This window comes from Scomber japonicus, chromosome 21 (assembly GCF_027409825.1).
Source record: "Scomber japonicus isolate fScoJap1 chromosome 21, fScoJap1.pri, whole genome shotgun sequence".
NCBI lineage: Eukaryota > Metazoa > Chordata > Actinopteri > Scombriformes > Scombridae > Scomber > Scomber japonicus.
In genome coordinates, this window is record NC_070598.1 from 21,680,890 (window position 1) to 21,705,497 (window position 24,608).

The window sequence follows — 24,608 nt, forward strand, 5'->3', positions numbered from 1 at the left end:
TCTGAGACAAAGAAAAATACTCTCAGTGTGTGTGTGTCAATGCTTTCTACACACCAACAGAGCTGTCTCAACTACTATGACACACTCAAAATATATCATTTGTTTTTTAAACTTAAATCTCTATGACACAAAATCAATGTCTGGCTCACATTTATAATAATAATTATACATATGAGTATATAATAAGAAAAACAATCAGTCTCACCAGTCAGTGAATGTCTTATTGAGCTGAGTCCAGTGTTGTTAAGGAGAAACAGATACAGAGGGATGAGCTTAGAGCTAATAGAATACCTGGTAGGGAAAAAAATGAAAAATACATACCTATACCATACATGCATCACTTGATTTAGTTTTATGAAACCAACAATATAAGCATATTCCAGTTCCATGTTATCAACAGAATTTCAGCAGTTTATAGTTCAGCACTGGATAGTTTAGTCAGTTGGATCCTTTAAGTATGAAACATTTTACAGTCAAACAGTTGTAAGTGTTGGTCTCCCTAGCAACAGAGTTTACTCAAGTTCCTGTCAGTGTTTTTGTTCTTCTGGGTGCACCCTAATATTTATAATACGGCAACATCAGGATGAGGTCTTGACAAATCACACCACACTAGTGAGCTTGTACAATGGAGGAGGAATGGATGGGTTCCCTCTCTGATGAAAGAAGCAATCCCATCTCTCCCAGGCTCGTCATCTCAAATCCAGTCTCCAGAATCCAAGCAGTGTGCAGTGGTGTTAAAACACCCAGCCTGCATCACAATACAAAACCATATCTTATATTAAATCTATATTCTCAGTCAACACAGTCAATAATATATTTATGACATAGTCCTGTGATAACAGTAGGTTCATTTTACAGGGTTCCTAAACATTTGGAATTACAAAATTCCATACTTTTCCATACCCTAATTTCCAGACTTCTCAGACTTCTTACTTTTTTTCAGAGATTATGCAACATCTGAGTAAATATATCAGTGTATCATATTTCATATCATATTTAATCATTGTTAATAAGGGGTTGTAGCCAAGTACCATAATGGCATGCAAATAAAAACTCAGGTGAGTTCAATGCATTACATTTTATTTTAACAGTTCAATGTTTACAATTTGTTTGTGTCCCTCAAGTTTCTGAAAATAAAACTGTAAATACTGTTTCACTCACTCACTCACTCTGTCTCTCTCTCACACACACACACACACACACACACACACACACACACTCTCTCTCTCACACACACACACACACTCACTCTCTCTCTCACACACACACACACACACACACACACACACACACACACTCTCTCTCACACACACACACACACACACACACACACACACTCACTCTCTCTCACACACACACACACACACACACACTCTCTCACACACACACACACACACACACACACACACACACACACACTCACGTGATGCAGTAACGAGACATCAGTGTTTTTTTCCATTAATGTGTTTCAGAATCACCGTCTCCCCCAGGTTGGGGATGTCAAAGACTTCCCGTAAAGTTTGCATCTAGCTCTGTTTGTGAATTGCAGGCCTGCCAACCTTGACAAAATATTTTGAGTACCACTTGTGGCTGCACTGTTGCATTATTTCATTACTTAGGGGCTGTAGTAAGTCTGTAGCCTTACTTAGATGTACACTAATCAGTTGTGATTTTATGAGTCATCCACACATTGATCTCATCAAGGTAAGGCTATAACCTTACTTATTTACTTTTGGAGGTTAAGCACCTCAGAAGATGACTGGTATCAGTGGGGGAACAGACTAGTTACAATAACAAAACTCAAAGTATGATATATTTAGTTATAAGACAGGATAACAAAGTATGAAATAATGTGATGGGACCAAAGAATGACAAATATAGCAGAAAGCACAGCATAACTTTATTATGCATAACATAAAACAACAAGATATCATAAGAGAAACAACAGTATAACATAAATGTATAAGAGCTTAATATAAACATAACATATAGTATAACAACTAAATATAACACAAAGTAAAATGTAAAATAAAACATAACATTATATAACCAAAAAAACATGTAACAAGGTATAATAACTGAGCATAGCACAATATATACAACATATTATAACAATTCATTCATAACTATCAATGTTCAACATAAAAGAAGTACAGTTTCTTGCTATAGTATGCATGTAGCAAGTAAGTATATATACTTGCTACATGCATACTATAGCAAGAAAAGCAAGCAGAGAAGTCACTTTGTTCATTAAAAGAATAAGCATAGAGAATAAAGCATAGAATAAGAACATCTTTAATGTATAAAATTATATTGACCCATCTGTCTTGCCATAGTGCATTCATATTTTTCATATTTACAAATTTCACCCAGTTATACCTTCACAGTGTTTTGCTTTCTGTCCTGCTTTCATATTTGTCATTCTAAGAAAAACAATCTTCAGCACATACACACATATGCAAAGCACAAGTGTGTGTCCAATTGCAGTGGTCAAAGGACTCCAGGGTCACCACTTCTGGAGGTCAGAGAGAACGTCATTCTGTGTGTGTATGTGTGTGTGTGTGTGTTTGTGTGTTTTTGTGTGTGTAACAAAAGGGTTGATTGGATTGACATTGTGCTGTATTTAGCTCGTACCTTAAACATCTCCCTGGAGAATTACCCTTCAACTACAGCAATATGAAACCAATCGTTAACCATGTTGAGCTCCACCAAGGTTTTAGATGTCCTTGTTTAGGAGGGGCGTCATTACACTGAATCCTGGTCACCTTTAACCAATCACCTCCATTACTAATAAAGCTTCATTTCTACCCAGTGCACACACACACATACACACACACACACACCCCTGTCCGCACATCTTTATGTTCTTGCCTTCCAGCTGAATCCTATTACAGTGTTTCTCAGAGATAAGCCCTGGTGAAATCTATCTATAAATGAAATTTATGCATCATCGTTTAAGCTTGTAATTGCTTAGAGACTATCTATTTTATTAGACTGCATCTTCTCTATTGCTGAGCTCAATGTGTGCGAGCAACTGTCATTTTCTCCTCTTTTGTGCCTTTTTGGGGTCGCTTTGTAATAAGGACAATAAGTTGATAGCTTCACATGCACTCATTCTTAAATCAGATTCTCTCACTTTCATTCTCTCCTTCTCTCTTTCTCTTTCTTTCACACACACACACACACACACACACACACACACACACACACATTTAGTATTAATGTTCTGGCAGTTTCGTGCTTTCTTTTCAGGGTGAGGTTCAGGGCTGACTTTCACCACTTCCCCTCCTCGTTACCACATCGGGACTCGAGTTGCGCTAGAAAAACACCAGCAACCACAATCACCTCCTCTACACACACACACACACACACACACACACACATACACACATACATGTATATATATATATATACACACACACACACACACACACACACACACAGAAAGAGAGAAAAAGAGAGAGAGAGCGCAAACCAGCTAGTGTTTGCAGGTACGGCCGGCCCTCCCACACTGCTGGGACAACATGGAGCGGCTCTCAGTCATGACTAGAATAACAAGGAGCTGCACAGAATTCAATTAAATGGTCTGCTCTTTGAAAAGCTACCACCCACCTGCCTGCACACATACACATACACACACACACACACACATACACACATACACACACATACACACACAGTGTACTATCCTGTAAGTAACACACCTCCACCTAACTACACACTCTTGTATGCTTTGGTCCTCCCACATGTACAGGAAAGCGTGCATGAACACACACACATACACAAATATCCATTTCTCCTGTCTCCTGTGGCTCGGCTCTGCATGAGTGTGTGTGTGTGCATGTGTGTGTGTGGTGTGTAATCCCATTGTCCCGTCCTCCTCAGAGAAGCCCAGACCTTCAAGTATCCAAAGCTGCCTTCTCATTGGCTGCTGGAGGTCAATGGATAAGCCCATAAAAAGGCGCGACATCTCTTTACACTCCCTTAAATGTTCACCTTTTTGTCCTTACAGGGCTGCCATGGTACAAGGACTGTATCTCTCTGCCTTTGTGTCATTCAGATACTGGTGTCTGTTAAAGCAAATTAGACAAATAGCCTCTCTGCTGTAAGTAAACTAGATCTCCTCCTCCTCCTCCTCCTCCTCCTCCTCCTCCTGGACACTTCAGAGGACACATTGCTCCTTCAGGTTCCAGCCAGATGATCAGATGAGCTCTCATATGTAGTTTCCTTATCAGATTCTGATGGAAAACAGGTCAACCTCTTATCTTCTTTCTCACCATTACAGCCATCTGACCTCTTCTCTCCTCTTCCCTCTGACTCAAAGTACATATGAGCACCAAACTGTTGATGTGAGGTGACTAAAAGGGTTGATTCAATCTTTAGTCAGTTCATGAAAACCGTTCAGAACTGTTCAGGTAGGTCATTCCCACAAACATTGTTCTTCCAACACAGGAAATGACACATTTCTTGTTTCCTTCTGCAGCAGTTTATTTGGAAGATAAGCATGGCTGGATCTAACATATGGGCAATCAGGGGCCCTTTAGCAATAGGTGGCCCTCAATGATAGCTGAATTATTTTATTTTGTCTGGTTCAATAGAAATACCCACTGACCCATTCCATGTTGATAATAATGGTCACTCTCACAAACCTTGTATGTCCAAAACAAAATATGTCCACCTGACAGCAGCGTTATCCAATCAGAATTAAATAAAAGTTTTTTGGACATGAGCTGTAGTACCCAGGAGACCCTGAAGGTACTAATGCAGCCTTGAAGATAAGAACAGAATTTGGTTGATATCTGCAACATTGAACACAACTGTCCAACGTCAACAACACCAACATAAGTTTGAGTTAAGTCTTCCAAGTCAAAACTTTTAAGCCTTGACATCAAAACATGCATGTGTGTGTGTGTGATAAGCACATGTGAGCAGGTGTGTTTTGGAGACATTGCATGGCTGTTTTCTTTTACACTTGTACAGATTTGGATGGATGAATAGATAGATTGACATACAGATAGAGCATGTCACAAAGGCCTCTGTATTTATCCTCAAAATATAAAGACTGGAATGCAGTTGGACATATTATATAAATATTAGTTTGACTGTGTGTGCTTAACTGTCCATTTTTAATCCCAGAACAAACACAGGAGTGAATAAAAACAACAATGTAACAGTGTTGTCTTAGAGATGAGCTTGAAGGCGTGAGGTGTAGAAACATGAATCCAAATATCAAACAGTTGGATGAATTAAACATGGGTGAGACTCCCGAATGAAGACACTTTATAGAAGTTTTGGGTCACTTTAAAAAAATGATGTAGGTGTGGGGTGGTGCTTGAACTTATGACCTCACTGTTTCTAAAAATCTTTTTCGCAGCCCTGTCTCTGGGGATGGGAGTGCTCTGTGGACCAGCAGGAAAGAAGAGAAGTCATGCGGCAAACATCCAGATGTGGTACGGGACTTTGAGTCACTCAGCACCCGACAGCTGAACTTAGATAAACCAGCTCTCAGCCCTCTCACATTCAGGTCTCTCGGTATGAGACGCTTTTCTCTCTCTCTTTATGTCTGTCTTGTCTCCATTCTTTTTTGTTTTTTTTTGCAACCCTCCTTCTCATCCATTGCCCTTATTAGGAATGTGTCCAGTATCTGCATCCCGTTGTGCTCGACCTTTGGCTCCTCCCCAGGTATACACGGCTCGTAGAGGTGACCTTTCACCTTGGCCTTTGTCTGACTCTGCTGGGAGTTGTCAGTGTGTGTGTGTGTGTGTGTGTGTGTGTGTGTGCATGTTTCATGGGAGTGTGAGCACAGCTTCAAAGAAGGGGTGTTTTGTGCTTTAGCCACTTTTTAGTCATCACAACCCATTCAATACCACCAATACCATTTACCTCTCTATACACACGCACACTCACTCCCTCACAGTCTCCATCCATTCATTCCTCTCCTCCTCCTCCTTCCTCCTCCTCACAAGGTTTCTCTATTTCCATGCTCACACATTTCACCCTCAAATATGTGTTTTCCCCCCGTTTCTCCCTCCAGCTAATCGGGCCGAGAGGCTTGGAAAGCACCTGTTGTTTTGAATCCAGTGATTATCAACAGTTTTGGTCTTCCTCCCCGTTCTGCTAACAGCACACACACAACTCTGGCTGAGTGGCTGTTGTGTCTAAGACGCAGGCTCCAGAGCTTTTTACATAACCATGTAAAAAGTGGAAAAATAATGAAAGGAGTCTCTGTTTGCCAATTAGAGACAGATAGGAAAAAGGAAGTGGGGTCTTTTTGTGTGTGTGATAATTTCATATAACTGCTTGTTTATGAAAACTTTGTATTGCAAAAAAAAAAAAAAGAAAGTCAGAAACTAAAAGCCTCAGCCTTGGTTTCTGAATGTACGTTTTCCTAAAGAGGCTTTTAAAGAGTTCTCAGTCTAGCTAAAAATACTGTAGAATGAAAAGTGGTGATTTTAGCCAGTGGGGAAATTGAGCATGAGTATGTAAACTGCAGACATAAGTGGTTGTGTGTCCTTCAATTTACTTAGACAGTGATGGAGGGGAGCACATGGTAATGAGGTAATTTGTTATTCAGTGTGAATATTTCATATTGAAGAAAGCATGATTCTTGTGTCTAAGCAAGATACCCATTCACTGAATGATGTGAACTCTTAGCATGAATTTAGCTGAATTGCTGAATGATGCATGTTAGATGGTAGAAGGCTTGGAGCAGCTTGTTGCTATGATAATAATGATTATTATTATTGTTATTAGTCTGTATTTGATTGTAACATAATAAAGAGATGACAGACAGGAAATGAGAGGAGTGAGAGATGGGAAATGACACAACAAAGGTTCCTGCAGTTCATAGTCAGCACCTTAACCACCAGGCCACCAAGGCGCCCTGATAATGAGGATTATTAATACTGTGGATTATTGGCAGTTTTCATTACTGTTGACTGGATTATAGCAATTCTACAGAGTGGATTTTGTATTGCAAAGGATGGAAGACAGATGCTGAAACACACGTACAAACGCTGCCATGCAGACAAAACAATCTAAGAGTCACCATGTTTTCTATGACCTGCCGCACTGTGGTTCTAAAAGTACAATGTCTACTTTGAACCTGCGGTAACTTTGTTTTTTTCCTTGTTTTTTTGCAACATGGGGACAGAGGAAACAAACTGTCACACAGCACTGACAGAGCACCTTTTAAGTAGTGAAGATTTTAGGAAACAGTTTTTACACTTTTACCAGACATGGAGTGATGATAGCTGTCATTTGGAACTGTGTTTGTGGCCACCTGATGAATGTAAGTCCACCTACTCCCTGTGACTTTAGCTCTGTATTGGTCTTTACCAACTCCTGAGAAATACCTCTGACTCTTTAGCAACTACATAGACTGTACTTGTATAGCACTTTTCTAGCCTTCTGACCACTCAAAGCACTTTTACACTACATGTCGCATTCACCCATTCACACAGGAGCTTTCACGCACAGTGCCAACCTGCTCATCAAGATGAACCAACCATTCATACATGGTTGGCGCAACCATCAGGAGCAATTAGGGGCGAAGTGTCTTGCCCAAGGACACATCGACATGTGGACTGGAGGAGCCGGGAATCAAACTACTGATCTTCTGATTGGTGGATCCCCCGCTCTACCTCCTGAAGCACAGCCACCTAGTTAAACTACATGTTTAATCTAGTTAATAACTTTGTCTGTCTGCTGTCTGTTGCTGGATAAGTAATGTACAGCCAGATGAATCCAACTAATTTCAGAAAAGAGAGAACTCTTCTGGTAGGTGTGTGTGTGAGATTTAACATTAAATTAAATACTCGCTTTTCCAATACATATCAAGTGAAGATTTGAAGGTTTGCGTGTGTTCAAAGTGTTTTCTGCCTCGGCTACACTCCCCTCGCCCCCTCATCTTTTCACACGTCGTCTTGGGCAACTTGACTCAGTCGTATTTTTGATAGAAGTTTATTTTAGAAATAGTAGGAAGATTTCCAACGATGCACGACATCCTGAGACGTGGGTACAAATCTTACTCGGAGACGCCGTCACCTCGCTTCAGGGGTGCCAAAGTGGCTCATCCTCACCCCTCGTTCCTTAAAGTGAACTAAAGAGTGCCAACATCTGAATTATGAGGTTTTTCACATGTCAGTAGCGATATGCAGGTTACACATGATCCGACTCTGATTTCTGTGTCGAAAATCCTCTGACATGACAGACACTAAAGTTATCATTACCGAGTGTGTAAATCAAACAGACATTCATTTGCTTGTCTTATCGTAACCTTTAAAACGACCCCAAAAATGAGGCTCACAGCCAGAGGAAGGATGATAGAGGTAAATGACGGGGGGGGGGGGGGGGGGTTGATGAGAAAGGATTCTAATCAGTGCAAGCAGCATCCATTCTCTCCGTCTGTCTCCGTCTGTCCCCATTTCCTCCAGATTTTTTCATTAAGACACCAGAGGCCTTATTTCTGTGCCGGCGGTCCATCAGTCCACTCTGACCTTTTGATGTTTTGATACCCACCGCGGCCCCCGTGTGAAGGTTAAGAGATGTGTGTGTGTTTTCTTTTTGTCCGGTGGTCCATCCCTCCAGGCTCTGTTGTGCCTTCTGTCACTGAGTGTGTGCTGGAGGGTGGAGCGTGGAGGGTGGATGGTGGTGGTGGGGGGGGCAGATTTAGGATGGTCCAGAAATTCAGAAGAAGGGGTGGAAGATGCACTTTTGAGTGAAAAAGTAAAAACCTGAGACAGATCATGAAATCCCAAGCACAGAGTGTGTGTCGCGTACGTAATCCAACCCATGTCTCCTGATGCCCCCCCCCCTCCCATCCCCCTCCCACCTCAGGAAGGAGAACAGGTTGGAGCCCCATCTTTCTGTGCCAGATGGCTCCACATTGACAAATCAATTAGGCTCCACCTCATCACCAGGGGGACCGGGGCTACAAACCTGCCTGCTTCCACCCCCACCCACCCTGGGGTCTACTCGGTCGACCACTCCTCCGTCTCTCCTCGCCTTAATCACCCCTCCTGATCCCAGAAAGCTTTGCCCGGGTGAAAGAGGGTTAGGAGGCAAGAGAGAGGGGGGGTAAAGAGATAAAACAAAGAGGCTGGCAGCACATGAATCATCAAGCATCAATATGGATGACTTCCATGCTAATGCAGAGGGGACTGTAGAGGAACAGTGGCAAAAAAAACCTTGATTTTGTGTGTGTGTGTGTGTGTGTGTGTGTGTGTGTGTTTGTTTACAAGCACAGTCAGAGCAGATTTGCTGTGCTCCGAAAAACCAAGTGTGTCTAGTTGTTTTTCCTTTCCCCGTGTGGAGGTGGTAGAGGAGGAGGAAGATGATGAGGAGGAGGAGGGTGGACGTTTGGGGAAGTTAATCCGAGGAGAATACACAGCGCAGCCTGGAGCAGGTATGCATCTGGGTCGCGGAGGAGAGGCTGAATCCGTGTTCTTCACTACACCCTAGTGGCAGAGGAGAGGTACTGCATGGAGGAAGATGGACAGTTAAGTGAAGAGAAGATGAGCCTTGTATTTAAAATGTTGTGACACTTTATACTTCTTCTTCACTACATATAAGAGAACTCTACCAGACCCATTTTTCTCCAACATAGTGGTTACTTTTATACTTCAAGGATCTGAGTATATCAACAAAACAATAAATAGAGGAACTACTTATCAGCTGGAACAATTTTAAAATAATTGTAGGAAGTGGTGACACCTCTCCAGGGCAACCAAGAAATATTTTAAAACTTTGAAAGAAAGAATTAGTCATTTTCTGTGAGTACAAAACAATGCAATAAGTACAAGTGAGTCATGTTTTTGTAACTATCACACAGTATACTATAAATATTAAACTGAACACATTAGAGTGAGGGTCTATAGGGCACACGATCCCTTCTGTAGCAGTCAAACCTGAATTATTGATTTATTTTGGTCACTTGGATGCAGTGCAAGAAGTTCACACTTCCTCATAACTTACATCCAATCACCTTATAAAACTGACATGGTGGACATGGTAGAAAACTGTTATTTGCCCATTCTGCAAACTCACCATCTGGTGAATGTAATGGTGCATTACATTTGTACTCAGAAGTTGGAATTTCCGAGTTCTCAGTCGGAAATTTCAACTGGAATGCACCCTGAAGTCTGATTTCTGACTCAGAAGGTTGGAAGAACCTCACCTGCCCCGACCTCCAAATCCAAGATGGCTGTGGCTGTGCATCAACAGGGTGAAAGTTGTAGTAATATCCTGTTTATTAGCAGTTTTGTCTTATTTGTGTCTCATTAAACCAGTCATACACACAGCATTGCCCACCTTCTATCTGTGGATGTTGCTACAGTCTTTGTATGAGCATATACAGCCAAATGCATTTTTATTGCTATCATTGGCTAACCTGGCATGAACTGGTTTTCTGACTACTAAATTGGAACACTTCAAACTCAGGTGTGACGTCATTCCCTGCTCCGATTTCCATCTTCTGAGGTAAATGGAACCCGGCATAAGCCCAATATTCACTCTCTTTTAGCTTTGTTTTGGTCTCCACCAGCTCCTGAGAAAAATACCTGTTTTTTTAACTGCCAAAAGCTGCACCATGTTCCCTGACTAGTCGCTGACTTTGATGGAAAACAGTTGCCTGCTGCTGCTGGAAATGAGGATGATGAGACTGAAACAATCCAGAAACCAAAACATGAGCTGCAAGATAGTAAGACAGTCGTGATCATTTTCTGCAGCTTCTTCACTGCAAGCAAAACCTTTCCCATCACATACAGTCATTTAAATCATTATTATTATAAATATAATAACTAGTTCAGCTTTGAAATTAATAAATACATTCCTGTACAGACACAAACAAGTGGTGGATGGTAAATATGTGGTGTGAGAGATTTTATAAGCAACAACAGAGAGTTATGTGAATTCTGATGGTGACGGCTTTGGCAAATTTTCCAAAAATGTGTCACACTGCATCACAAACGCTTCGAGTTGAGGCCTTGAGCTGGCTGATGAAGGAGTTAGGTAAGGTGGGAGGCAGGTTTACGTGCCGGGAGGGGCGGTGGAGTGATGGAGAGATGTGTGGGTGCCCTCCTGGCTCGGCACAATCCCTGCGTCCCTTTACTCATCCGATCTGGGGGCAGCGAGAGAGAGAGAGAGAGAGAGAGAGAGAGAGAGAGAGAGAGAGAGAAAGAGAGAGCTGATGCTGAGACCCCTGGGGAGAGATTAGCGTTGACAGCACAACAAAGAAGAATTATGCCACAGGCCCTCAGCTCTTCGACAAATTCAAATGTAATGTATGGCTTTAACTGCGCCAAGGAGGATCAACATAATATATGATCGACCCACTTTGCGGTGCGCTCCGTTGGCAGTGATGTAAAAGCGATTTATACCCGTAAAAATGTGCAGGCTAATTAAGTAAGACATTGGCACAGGAGCAAATCCAATGAGCTTATGAGAGAGCTGGCAAAGTAGTGGAGCCCTCCCTCTGAAAGGTCTACCTGCGGTGAGAGGAAGAAAACTTCTACTTCATTTCAAATCAGAAGCAGAGAGGTTCACCATCGACAATTCTCTGATCAAATGTAGACGTCCACGTGTGAGGCTGTTGATCCTTTAATTAAATTCTTGTTTGTGATTTGTTTAGGGCACCCCTCGCCCCCCCTCCTACCCCTACTCCCCTCCCCTCCCCTCCCTCCCTCCGCCCCGGCAGCATTGGGGGCCCGAGGCCTCTGTAATTACGCAGGGCCTTTCCTCCAATCAGACAGCTGTGTTGAAAAAGGCTGCGGATGAAATGTCCTAATTACAGCCTCAGTGGAGAAAGGCTGCACCGGGGGAATACATGCGCTGTTAGCTAACAGATTCTAGAGCCAACAGTGTTAATGAGACAGGGAGAAGAAAGAAAAAAAAGAAAAGGAAACAGAGCCACCCCACTACCCCCCCTCCCCTTTTCACATTAATCAGAGCACCTAGTTCTTCCTGTCCCACTGTCAGTTCTTATCACGGCCAACCCCAACCTCACATCTCCATCAGGTCAGACTACCTGGGCGCGAGCAACCTCTTCTTTGCTGTCGGCTACACCTTGTTCCTCCATCAGTCTTAATTAAAAGAAATACACAGAGCACTTTCTGAATGTAATCATCACTTAACGGCCCCAAAAAACCCATACACGCCACTAACACATAATCGCAAGGTCTCGGAGGGGAGGAGTGTGTTTGTGCAGAGTGAGGTGGGGCAGTCAGCCAGCTCAGCCCATTCCTCTAATGAGCTGCTGAATAGTCTGTGTCAGAGACCTACAGAGGCTAACTACCACCTAAGGCCCATGATACTCCACTTCATGGAAAAAGGCAGACAATATATTTAATACTGGAGCCTGGAGGAAGATGTTAGAACCACCAGTTGCCGACGCCAAAGAGGAAAAAAGTATTTTTATTTTCATAGCAACAGTAGGAGTGTTGAGCTGATTGAAATCCCCTTTCCACCTCTGCATATATACAGCAATGATGCTATTGTCTTTGTGTTTTCACTCTCTATCTACAGTTAATTTCCCCAGACCCCCATAGCAGCTGCTGCAGGTAGACCTTAGAGGGGTGTAACATGGGGCCTCATCTCAATTCTCCAACAAGCCCTCCTTCTCTAACAGCAAAACCTCAGTGACAGCAAGAGGGAATACCGCATAGGATTGAAGTTGCATCAAATCATCTTGTGCAGGTGAAGAGGAGTAGAAGGTATGTATAACTGTCCGAGGGTAAATAAATTGATATTCTGGAGAGGAGCCATTATCTGTCATGGAGCGCTGATACAGTCTTGCTTTGTATTTATTGCCTACTTAATGGACTTGATTGTATTACTGAAAGTAAGAAGGGGAAAAAAATCCATTGCCAGCTCGAAGGTACTTTCAGCATCCTGCAATTACCTTATGTAAATCCTGGTCTGGAATGTTGATCCACTGCTATTTAAAATGCATTGAATTTCCATGGAAAATGATCCACTCCTGCTTGCCTGAAGCTCATTAATAACAACGACGAGCCGGCCTGACATTTGGAATACTTACACGCTTACTTAGCATTGCCATGCATGCGAGAACACAGGCTGGTTTGCCATGCGCCCAAGCTATGACAGCACATTTGGAAAAAGGATGGCTTTGAATTAAAGCGCGTCGGCAAATGAGTTATTTCTGCAATGGGAACCGCTTCTTCTTCCACATGATGTTATGCATGTAAGTGCTCGTGCAGTAAAAGGGAGAGTGCAGGAAGTGGGCATGCTTCCACACGTTTGCTGCAATAGCTTCATTTCCCTAAATTTCACCATCACATTAACTGTATCTGATTAGATATTGTGACAGTTAGTTTAAAAGGGGCAAATTACACATTTCCTCATGTACCTCCAGTGGTACACACAAATGCAAGTAGTCTTGTTATTTAGGTTAAGTTAAGCTGTCATGTTGGGTACCACTCAATTGTGGAAAAGTTCTATAATCATAACTTTGGGGGCTCTGAAAGAGGCTCAATAAAAAGTTGGACATGAGAATTACAAGTTTTCACAAAAGGGAGAATGAAAGATGTGGATATTTACAAGGCAAGAAGGTTCCAACAAAAGATGCCATTGCATTGCTATAGCTGCATTGTGGGAGTTGTAGTACTCTGTGTTTATAAAGCTTGAACCCTGCGAAGGACTACAGGTGTTTTCAAAGTATGTTTTCTCTGGTCCAAATCAGTGGATGAGTTGACCAGCTCAGTATCAGAGTATGATTGCTATGTTCAGATCTTCCCAAATTAGGCAGCTCCCACCCTCCCTCCCCCCCAAAACAAAACAAACAAAATAAGAAAAAAAACACTAGAGGCTGATTCAACCAGACTAAACAAGGCTGTTTTGAAAATGCCCTGCCAAAAATCAGGATATCTCAGCCTCTGCTGTTTTTATTTTGACTATTCTTTTCACCATCTGTCTCTTGTGAGTCTCTCAAATCTAATGGAAGTATAATAATAATCTGCTGGAGTGACCCTTTAAAATTAATTAAATGAAAACAGCGACATATCGTGTATGTCATAATGAGTCTGGATAATCAACAAGCTGTCAGCTGTGTTAACTGGGACGATCTCTTCAGGAGAAAGTCATTCCAGTATTTCCCAAAGAGGGACACTGTGAAACCTGGACTATTTAAACTATAATGATCTGCATGTCTAGATGACACTAGAGGTAGGTGGAAACATGTTTGTTGTAATTTGGATGAACTGACTCCGTTCAAGTCTTTCTGAAATCGCTTTCTAATATACACTCAATCATTTGACAGGGTTCATAACATACAACCTGAAGCATATATGGATATTGAATGTGTCTAATTATTACATATGTAATAGTAAAGGAGAACTGTAACAGCAGCAGTGATTAACATGCAACTGCAACAAAATTTATGGGTGTATAAATTTCTAAGGTTGCTGAAATGCAAACAATCTCCAAGAATCATAACAAGAGCCACACAGACTATTTCCCACAGTGACTCACAGCAGCTCAGCTGAGCCATGTGTGCTCTCTGTAAATATGATCCGTGCATCTGTTGCCAAAAAGTTGATAGCACATTAGTCCTGTGAAGAGAGTGAGGGCCAGCAGTGTGAGGCCCAGTCACTATCAGAGATCTAACAACAGAAAGTCAGTGCCGTGCTACCACCATGACATTACTGTCAGCCAGCAGAGGACTGAACATGGATAAGTCGGATGCACAGTGGAGCATTTATAGCTCAAGAGTTGGTGGAGATCAATCAGAACTAAAAGGAGAGTGAATATTGAATGTACATTTGTCAGGCGAAACGGAAACACAACTCTAAATGAAAGCTAATGTCACTCTGTGTCTGCTTTAGTTAAAGCTTTATCAATGTGTTTTCCCAAAATATGATTTAACGTCTAAATTCTCATACCTATGGTGCTTTCAAAGTGTCTTCTAAAAGGCTGCTCCTGCACTATAACTCTACATTATATAACTTTATAAAGACAAACAAACATCACCAAGCCTTGGCTGAGCAGCAGCCTTTTGCTCACTGGGCTATGAGTAAAAAGCAGCGGGTAAAGTACTGAACTCTTCACCACAGAGTGGCAAAACCTCCCAACCATTTTGTTCCTCATCCAGCCACTTTGCCAACAGCCCACCTGCAAATGAAGCAAGAGGGAATCACTGAGGATCCATAAATCTTTTATGTTCCATAATGGCTTGTTCACATTACCTGCCCACACCTCAGCCTCCACAGAGCAGGCCGGGCCAGCACTGAGCAGATCAGGCCTGAAAACCACTGTGAGCATATGGAGCACTTCAAACACTCAAAGCCTCCCTGGACCTGAGCTGTGGTCGCACCCATGAATTATAGAAATGATCTAATTGTTTTCTCATTTGGAAATTCTGGGCGGCCCCTCCTCTTTGAGTCTCGGTTTTAACGGCCTGCGGTTTCCAACGGGGGCACATGATTCAGTGCTGCCTACCCCCGACACGTTTGTTGAATCCGAGGTGGTCCGTCCTGTCAAAACAGAACCAGAGCTGAGGTATAAGTCAAACCTGTTGCAGTAAATTAGCACGTAGGCAAGAAAGGGGAGGGGGTGAAACTGGACTTCAAAGAGGAATGGTTGTGATCAGAAAAGGGAGGAGGGCACATGTGGTAAAGACACATAAACCTGGGGATTTGACGAAAAGTTCCAGTCTGGCTCCTTGGAGAAGCTAAGGAGGCCCATTCCTGCCAGGAAAAGAAATGAAAAAGAGATGAAGAGGTAGGCATGACACAAATGAAATACTCACACACAGTGATAGTTACGAAATCTTAAGTCTTGGACTAATGAAACATAAAGTTAAAGTAACAAGATAGATAAAGTCAAGAATTCTGATAAAGTTACTCAACAGAATACGATTTTAAGTCAAATAATGAGTCGAAAGTCAAAATATGGGTCCTTGTAGCGCTGATGCTGCAGGATGATGGTGATTAAAACTAATGAGCTACCTGTTTACTCCTCATGATTCATTTGTAATGAGTCAATATGAACACAATCAAAACTACCAAAAAGCAACAATGTAACATACTGAAGAATATGTGGAATAAAGAAAACTCCATTTTTAAAATCTATTTTATTTCTTATATTACATTAATGCTATTATTCCTTTCATTTTTCTTTTTTTTAACATTGCTCAATGATACTTTTATGTCCCCATTATGTGAAGTACTGGTGTATGTAATGTCTTTTGTTTTACTAGTGCCCTGCCAAGGGATTGCAGATGTAATTAGCTTTACGCAAACCCTGGCACAATACATCAAATGGCAAAATTAATATTTAATATTGTACATGGTCCCTTTATAAATAAATTTAAATTAAACAATAACAAAAAGTTACAATTTTAACTTTAAATCACAGTTATTACAGTAGATAGTCAGAATTATGTGATAGTATCTCAAGTTTGAGTCACTGACCAAGTCACCTTTGATCAGTTGTCTCTCTTTCTGTCTTAGTAAATCAACATTTGACCTACGATATGTTATAATTTTAAAACACTGTTAAAATTGATTTATTTAGAAAGTCATCTTTGCATCTCTTCATTTTAAATGAAAAAGTTATAATTGACCTTCCATACATGCTTTTATTTGTTTTTATTTACAACTTCCCATCTATTTTTCTGCTTTATTCCTGGCAGTAATAAACTTCCATACAGCAGCTAGTCTGCCAGATCCAGGCATGCTAAAGCAGAAACCTCTATCACATCCCTCCACATACACAACTTGAAAGAAAATAAAAGAGAAAGAAAGAAGCCTTTCTCTAAGAGTGGCCTGCAGCAAAGCATCTTTGCTCAGCACTCGCTCCGCCTCGTGCTTCTTAATCAAAACTGGCACCCTGGCAATTACCTAATTAGACATCAATTAATCCACAGCCTTCAGGTCCACAGCCACGGTTGACCTGAGGAGTAATGACAGAAATGCCTTCGAAGAACGGAGGGAAATCAGATTAATGGAAGCCGAGCGGCAGAGGTTGTGCCGCATTTGAGAAATCTAAAGAAATATACTGCAGTTCATTTCATAATTAACAGGCGGGAATATAATTGAGACGTGAAAGCTTAATCACTCAATTCAATAACCAGGATATCAGTGTTGAGTAGATTAATTCAATTATGTAATTAAAACGGAAAGGAAAGGTGAAGCTTTAGAGTAGATTGAAGGTTAAAGGTATACTACGCAGGATTTATCGATTGGTGTTTGTTTTTGTCCTTCCCACCAGTGAGACAGGGCTAGACAGTGAATAAATAAAACGTTATTTTCAGATTGTTTCATGGTGGTCATGTTCTAAAGCACAAATAAACACGCCCACACCTCCTTACAAACCCTGTGGGAAGGGTGCAGTATTGCTGGATTTTGTGTGAATGACCTCAGTATTGCCACACTTCACGTTAGCAGCTAAGAGGCTATTCATGTCACATTGAGTAGTTGTAGTGAGTAGTGTCCTCCATTCCTCACTGTGTACGTCCTGAGTGGAGACTGCAGAAGAATTAAAGGTAAATAACTCTGTCCCCAACCATAATGACAGTCTGTGTTTTTACTCAAGTATAGCTTAGTAAGTGTATAAAATGATTTTCAAATGACAATAATATTGTTTATCTCGATTATTTCTGAGACAATATATCGTCCAACAAAAGTAGTTATTGTGACATTCCTAGGAGATGGTGATGTAATCTGGTTGCTATGCTACAAATCCTGACTTCACACCCTGCACTGTTATTGGCTGGAAGCTACACTGCCCACAGGTTGACGCCCATTAGCGACCAGTGTCGTAACTCAGAGGGTTAAAAATCAGACTTATACTCTGACTTGTATAAATGAACACTTAATTTTGTCAAGTTATTGCAATACAGGCAAAGAGCAGAGTCTCTGGAGATAAATACACTGACACATACTTATAGTCAGTCATTATTGATGCTTTTCTTCTATGAATCTATACATTCAATTTTGCATAGTATATAAACAGCAGACTCACCTGTCTTTCTTCATCGTCTCCGTCCACTAGCTTCACATTCTAACAGAGAACACACTCTCAAGAGTCTTAACATTTTAGTTTGTCTTTGTTTTATTAGACAGAGCAATTTCACAAACAGCAGTTAGCCTGAAAATTACATTCAAAATGTGCAGCTGACCATGCGCAAACACTCCAGATACACCTTCAAAACAAAAAGTAACAGTCGATCATGTGTTGTTTTTTTTTCTTTTTCGGAATCTGTGTATTTGTCATGTTTTAATTCAAATTTACAAAATCAAAAGTTCACCATCAAAGCATACACACCTCAGTCACTATAACACTTTTTTTTGAACAACTAGTTTCTGTCACTGTACATTTGCTCTGAACAGTTTTTTAAAGGCTCTTCTTTGCATTCTAACACTCACACACTCCCATACGTCAACCTTTGAAATATTCTCAGTACCGTCTCCCTTCTCTGAATACTCTTTTAATATTAGCTTAGTAGAGGCTGAGGAGAAGGGTCACCAGTCCAACACTCTGAAACAAGTCATGTGAAATGGGTTAACGTTGCAGCTCTCTGCAAATCCACTGTTGTCTTCCAGTAACACCGGGACCTCGGTGCCGCTCGAGACACCGGCGCTGAAGCGTAGAAGTTGAGTTCGTAAAAGGAGCGCAGACGACGACCCCCCGGCAGCTTTAACGGAAACTTTACCAAAAAGCACGTTTAGACTACACGACACACAGTTTGTACAAAGTGGCAAAGACGAAGGGTTTTTTGTTCCGTTTAGGTTAATTCACTCGCACAAAAAACAAACACAGGTTTGTCCTCCACCACTCTAGTCACGGGACGCTCATGTCGCAGGGTGGGGTTAATGGTTAACACTGGTTGAAAGGGGGGAGGGGTGAATGTGTGGGGGGGGGCACAATCTTTAACTCTTGCTCCAGTTCATCCAAGTGCCAAAAAACCACAGTCCGTTATAATGTAACACTGATTATTTATTCCCACCCGATCCAGAACCACACGGGGCTTTAAACACATCACAGACGAAGCTTCACGACACAGAAATAAACGGTATCCACGTTCTGATTCAGCTCATTCCTTCGGTGAGGTCATGAGGTTGCTGTCGAAGGGGTCGAAGCTTTAAATTTACTGGCCACGGGGATCCAGTGTATGTGAAAAAACACCTGAATACTCAAAATCCACCAAATCACACGGACGTCACCACGGCATCACTCTGAACTACACTGTCCGTCTTCTGGCCTGCTAACTCTCAGCAGGGATGGCAACTGAAAAGTGATATCTGTACACCTGGTTTTTTTTCTTTCCTTTTTTAAATTCATCTGTAAAACTCTTTAAGTGCAACGTCTTGTCACGCCTTTGTAAACTGTTATGTCAATGAGTGATTTTTTTTTTCTCTCCCAACTGCTTGGTCCACAGCAATGTTCAGTTCAGTCAAAGAAAAGGTGGGGGAAGAAAAAAAATAAAATAAGGAAAAGAAGTTCGTGTTCGGGGAAAAAAAAAAAAAAAAAGCCTGGGCGCTTCTTCTTCTTCTCGGCCGGGCGCCTCTACCTGCCGAAGATGCTTTCGTATTCGATCAGTATGAGCTCCACTATCTGGTTCTGGTACACCATGTGGACCGCGATGTTGCCCGTCTCGGTCTCCGGTCGGAGCAGCGTGGGTCCGAACACGATGGCCACGCTCTGGGTGGTCATACGGTTGGCTTCTCCGTGGTCAATCACCCTGGAGGGGAAGGGTTAGGGAGGGGTTGGTGGAGGGAGGAGGAAGTAGAACAAACACAGGTTTTAAAGATGGACTGTGGCAGAAATGGATTTAGCTGAGGTTGTATTCGCTTTAGTTTCAGCGCAGCTTCGGGGCTTTCATCTAAAAAAACATCATTACAAGCACTCCTATAGTCTTTACACACATCTCCAGGGCTTGAGATTGAGCGCTGAGGCAAGCCTCGCGACACATACTCCGTAACACTACTGAATGCTGCAGGCTAGAGCATAATAGCCTTTTTAAATAGAATCTACATCCTTGCATGCAGATGCACAAAACAATAACATATTCATGGAAGGGAGGGAAAAAAAAAAGAAGATTAAATCCGCTCGCTGATATACGTGGACCTCCATACACTGAATGTCATGCTATAAATTTCCTCAAGAAACACCACTTCATAGGTACTGAATTACAGCAAACACAGTGCCATATAAATGCAAATTGGAAACCTAGGCAAATGTCATTGTGAACGTATGATATTGCCGCTGGCTCCAGTGGGCTGAGAATACACGTTAAACCTGGCTGTAGTTTGTGTTTGCCCACAGGCTGATCAGTCAGAAGAAAGGTAAACACACACGTCTCTCAAACCGGAGGTTGCTATAAGTGAGATACTGTCAGTGCCATTTGTGTTGCCAGGGCTGGAAACTCATTTTAGTCAGTGAGCGAGGGGTTAAGGAGTTAATGGAAAGAGTCTGACATGTTGTTGAGGTGGAGCTGACTGAGGTGGTGCCATCTTAAGCGGCACGTGTAGTGGAAGGGGAGCTGTGGGTGCAGAGAAGTCTTAATGGAAGGTGACTATAGTGGAAGAATAGTGATGTTAGAAGTTCTTAAAATGAAACCGTCACAATCCAAACATTGACTATTCGTATGCTAATATTTTTCCTTTGAAAAGTTGAACCACTGCATGTCTCTTTACTTCAACAGTGTCTGTGTACGGGAGGCTTTAAGTTTCCACATCAGATTTGTGTAAATTGAATATTGGAACATGATAGGCTTCAAATGAGTTGAGATGTCATATGTGCTCCTTGTGGTTACATGTAAACTGAGATTTAAGGTGAACACATAAACGTTCCTCTGTCAAACTGCACATTCTGATTGGAGAGGACTTTAAATGTCTTCAAACGTACTGATCCCAGCATATATATAAATGTATGTTTGATTTCTTTGGTATTGATTTTGATTTCTTGGTGGTATTGATTATCTATTATTTATTATCTATTATTTATTATCTATTCTATGTTCTTCCAATGTACAGGAACCATAAAACCTATTTTAGATGTTATTTTAAAATGTTTGACATCATTGCTAATAACCAGTACCTAAAAATACCTTATTTTGAAGAAATACAAACATATATGAATCAATAAAAATGCCAAACTGCTCAATGCATTCATGTTAAATAAAACAGCTTTGCCGACAAATGTCAGTCTGAACTTTCCTGATTTAACTCACCAAATTGGGAAGAAAAACAAGTCTAAAGAATGTTGATGCTACAGACACATTTGGCACATAATAATATATATTGGGGTTCAATATTGAGTCCTGGATGGAAAAAGTATGACTGCATAGTTTTAAATTTCCAAAAACTACAGGATTAGTCTCACTAAAGTCTTCTTATGACTTCATTACTGCCAATAAAATGATGTCAGTAAGGTAGAATGATTTCACTGGAAAGCGACTAAAAAATGTGTATGATTTTGTAAATGAAGCAGATGAATAATAGTGTAAATGAGCTGTTAATGTGTTTCTCTTACCTCCGCAGGTGTTTGAAGAGCATTTGCATTGTGTCGTGGTTTGGTTTTGGCAACTTCTTGATTAAGTCTTTGATTGAATTCACTCGCTGCTTGTAGTCGGAGCATTCTGAAAGCAGAGGAACAGGCAGCCAGGGTCAGTGAAAGCATATGTGCTGAGCGCCATCTTGTGGCCAAATTAGGGACAAAATCATGCATGAAGAGAAAAAGGATTTTAACTTGTGCAGATAATCATGTTATTGGTCCTGAATGAATGTAGTTACTCACTAATGGCGTTAACGAAGTCGTTGAAGGATCCGTATGAGAAGAGCGGCTCAGGAAGCTCCCTGAAGAACATCTTGAGAGCTCCGGTGGTGACGTGGATGTCCTCCCACTTACTGTCATTCAGATCCACCTTTTCATCTGATGGAGGGAAAGGACCAGTGTTTACTACAACTAAACTTATCCCAGACATCTGAACCATCCCCTTACATAGCAGAGAGGTATTGAAGCCTTACCGTGATTCACAGCAAAGCGGAGCTTCTGTATCACTGCCAGGTTCCCGCTCACTCTGTACAAGCCGTCAATACTGAGACCTGCAGGAGAAGAAGGAGAAGTAGGGCAGACGGAGACATGAAAAGCAAACTCAAACAAACATTCCACAAAAGCAGAGTGATGAAATTCTTTGTACTGCCTCATGTTACCTCCAGTCTATGGTTACATTTGAACACTACAGCTGCCATGAACTACTGAAAATATGTTTTGTTTCATTTCATTTATTTGTTTTTTCATTTTATCCTCCAACCACACACTGAGAATAAATCTGACAGTTTCTTATTGTAAAGTAATCATATACATATGTTCTATATTATTTGTAGGTTATAATGCAATGGTTTTACTGGTCTGGCTCACCTGAGATCAAATGGGGCTGTATGTGGCCTTTGAACTAAAATGAGTTTGACAAAAAGTGCTTCTAGTAAGAACAACCATCTACAGACTTAATATACTATACCAAATAGAAAAGTCAGAAGCATCATACAGCCCTTATCTGTGGCTGCAAAATGTGTGTGGTATTTCTACCCATGTTTGCAAATGCTGGGACTCTTCTTTACCAATAGTAATTAAGGTTAGACAAAAGAAACCTGCGTTTTATCCTGAATTAACCTTTGTAAAAAAAAAAAAAAAAGTGTCAAATTCATCTCCCTTCTTCCCGAAACTTTCCAGACTTTGGTGCAGTTGTACAAAAAGGCAAGAACCAATGTTTCAAGAACCACCCGAACCCAACAAAAATCTATTTGACACCACATTTTAAACCACTTTATACCAGCTGATGCCTGTCATTCATTTTGAATGACTCTGTTTTTCTGTTTGGGCTCATAACCCTGTTCAGTACTTTTATGACTGACTGACAGTGTAATAAGAAATGAAAGTAGAGCTGGGTTTCACTCAGACACTGCTCATACCTGTGTTCTCCACGTGGTCGATACACATTGTGACGAAGTTGGGAACTGATGTGTTCTCCCGCTGGCACAGGCTGGTCAGACTGCAGCCAAACACCTGATCTGAAAAACACAACATTCATGTCAAACTTTCATCTGTCCTGTGGAAGGAGACTGAGAACACACTACATGAGAGATGTTGGTGTTATGAGAGTTACAGAGTTGTGACTGTAGTCTGGCAGAGTGGGAGTACCTTTGATGTAACCCTTATCTCTGACGGCCTGGTAGGTGGGTCGACGTGTCAGGAACTTCTTCAGCTTCAACCTGGTTTTCTTCTGGTCTGATGAGTCCATGCTCACAGAGGTCTTCATGACTGAGTAAAACAAGCAGGATGTAAATATTACTCTAATAATAAGCTGATTTTATGTTGTAGAGGTGTCAGCTGGTCTCACCTCTGTTCTTCTTAGAGTCCCGGTGGTCTTTCTCTTTGTCCTGTTTCTCAGCTCCTGGAGACTCAGGCATATCCTCCTCGATGGCTTCATCTGACTCCCAGGCCTGCACACGAGAAAATACATGCATAGACTTTTAAATAGAAGTCAGATTTAAGTCGGCTCTGACTAACCCACACACTCCATCCATATTCACATACTTCTGTGACAAAGTGAAGTTTTAAAGTGTAGGTGAGATCACCGCATGGTACAGAATATAGAAGCACTGACTCAAAATGAAATCCTTGGTAATCTCACAAGTTTTTGCTGATGAAAGTTGGCATAAAAGAGTTTAGATACAACTTCGTCCACTCACGTGTGTGTTGATGGTCTCTGTGAGGGCCCGGTACCAGTCGTTTATGACGCTGTCAATCTCTGACTGGATCAGCAGCTCTGTCCCCTGACGGGTCTTCAGCTGAGAGAGGAAAAGGTAAAAAGTCAGAACTATATAACTTGTGTTCAAGACAAAATGATGGCTTTAAACTTGACGTGTGATACCTCGATGACGTGCTTCTTGCTGGACTTGTCTTTGGAGGCCCACTCCACTGAACCCCCACGCAGATCGACGGTAAACTCCGGCTTCGATTGGTTGCTGCCGAACTTCTGAAACAAAGTCAGGGCGCAGTGTGAGAGACAACGTCTAATACACGGATGATACGATAGGAGTGTGTTGTTTTATGAACATTTTTATGTGAATCAGAGGATGTGTTTGTGTTAAAAACAAGGAACCACACAAACAGGTTAAAAGCACAATGCTGCGTAACCATTCAAGATTCACATTTCTGAACGTTACTTAGTATTTAAAAAAAGATAGTATAACTGTGACTGATGAAGCAAATGTTACAATTCTTAGTATTATGTTAGATGATGCAGAAACACTGTTAGTTCTGTTATAAATGTTATGTGCATATTAATCAGAGCTGAAGCTAAAGATTATTTTCATTATCGACTAATCTGTCGCTTCATTTTTAATCAATTGATTGTTTGGTCCATGAAATATGAGAAACTCGTGAAAAATATAATCTTTCTGCTTTTATTCTTATTGGACGTCTTGTTATATCTATTAAAAAACTGCTGTTTTTCCCCCCACTTTTAGTTTTTTGGGGCCTCATGCAAGAGCATTGTTTCATATTCTAGTCTTAAACCTCTCTTACTTGTTCTGTGAGGTTTGTTTGTTCAAGTTTTCCAAGTCAAATACTCATCATAAATTTCT

General features: G+C 41.3%; 1 protein-coding gene across 7 annotated transcripts in view; it reads right to left on the reverse strand.

Annotated features, from left to right (window-relative positions):
- Window positions 1-18,051: 18,051 nt before the first annotated feature.
- The window catches only part of arhgap12b (Rho GTPase activating protein 12b), a 56,899-nt gene continuing 50,342 nt past the window's right edge, over window positions 18,052-24,608 (reverse strand). For 4 of the 7 annotated variants that reach the window (XM_053342287.1, XM_053342285.1, XM_053342283.1 and 1 more), the window contains 9 exons: window positions 23,894-23,998; window positions 23,712-23,810; window positions 23,360-23,462; window positions 23,161-23,280; window positions 22,932-23,030; window positions 21,987-22,064; window positions 21,757-21,891; window positions 21,493-21,598; window positions 18,052-19,699 (listed from right to left, as the gene is read on the reverse strand). In XM_053342287.1, the coding sequence (XP_053198262.1) occupies window positions 19,525-19,699; window positions 21,493-21,598; window positions 21,757-21,891; window positions 21,987-22,064; window positions 22,932-23,030; window positions 23,161-23,280; window positions 23,360-23,462; window positions 23,712-23,810; window positions 23,894-23,998 (1,020 nt within the window). In that variant the 3' untranslated portion in view covers window positions 18,052-19,524. The remainder of the gene's footprint in view (window positions 19,700-21,492; window positions 21,599-21,756; window positions 21,892-21,986; window positions 22,065-22,931; window positions 23,031-23,160; window positions 23,281-23,359; window positions 23,463-23,711; window positions 23,811-23,893; window positions 23,999-24,608) is intronic. The other 3 variants (XM_053342288.1, XM_053342286.1, XM_053342284.1) reach the window with 1 other exon arrangement.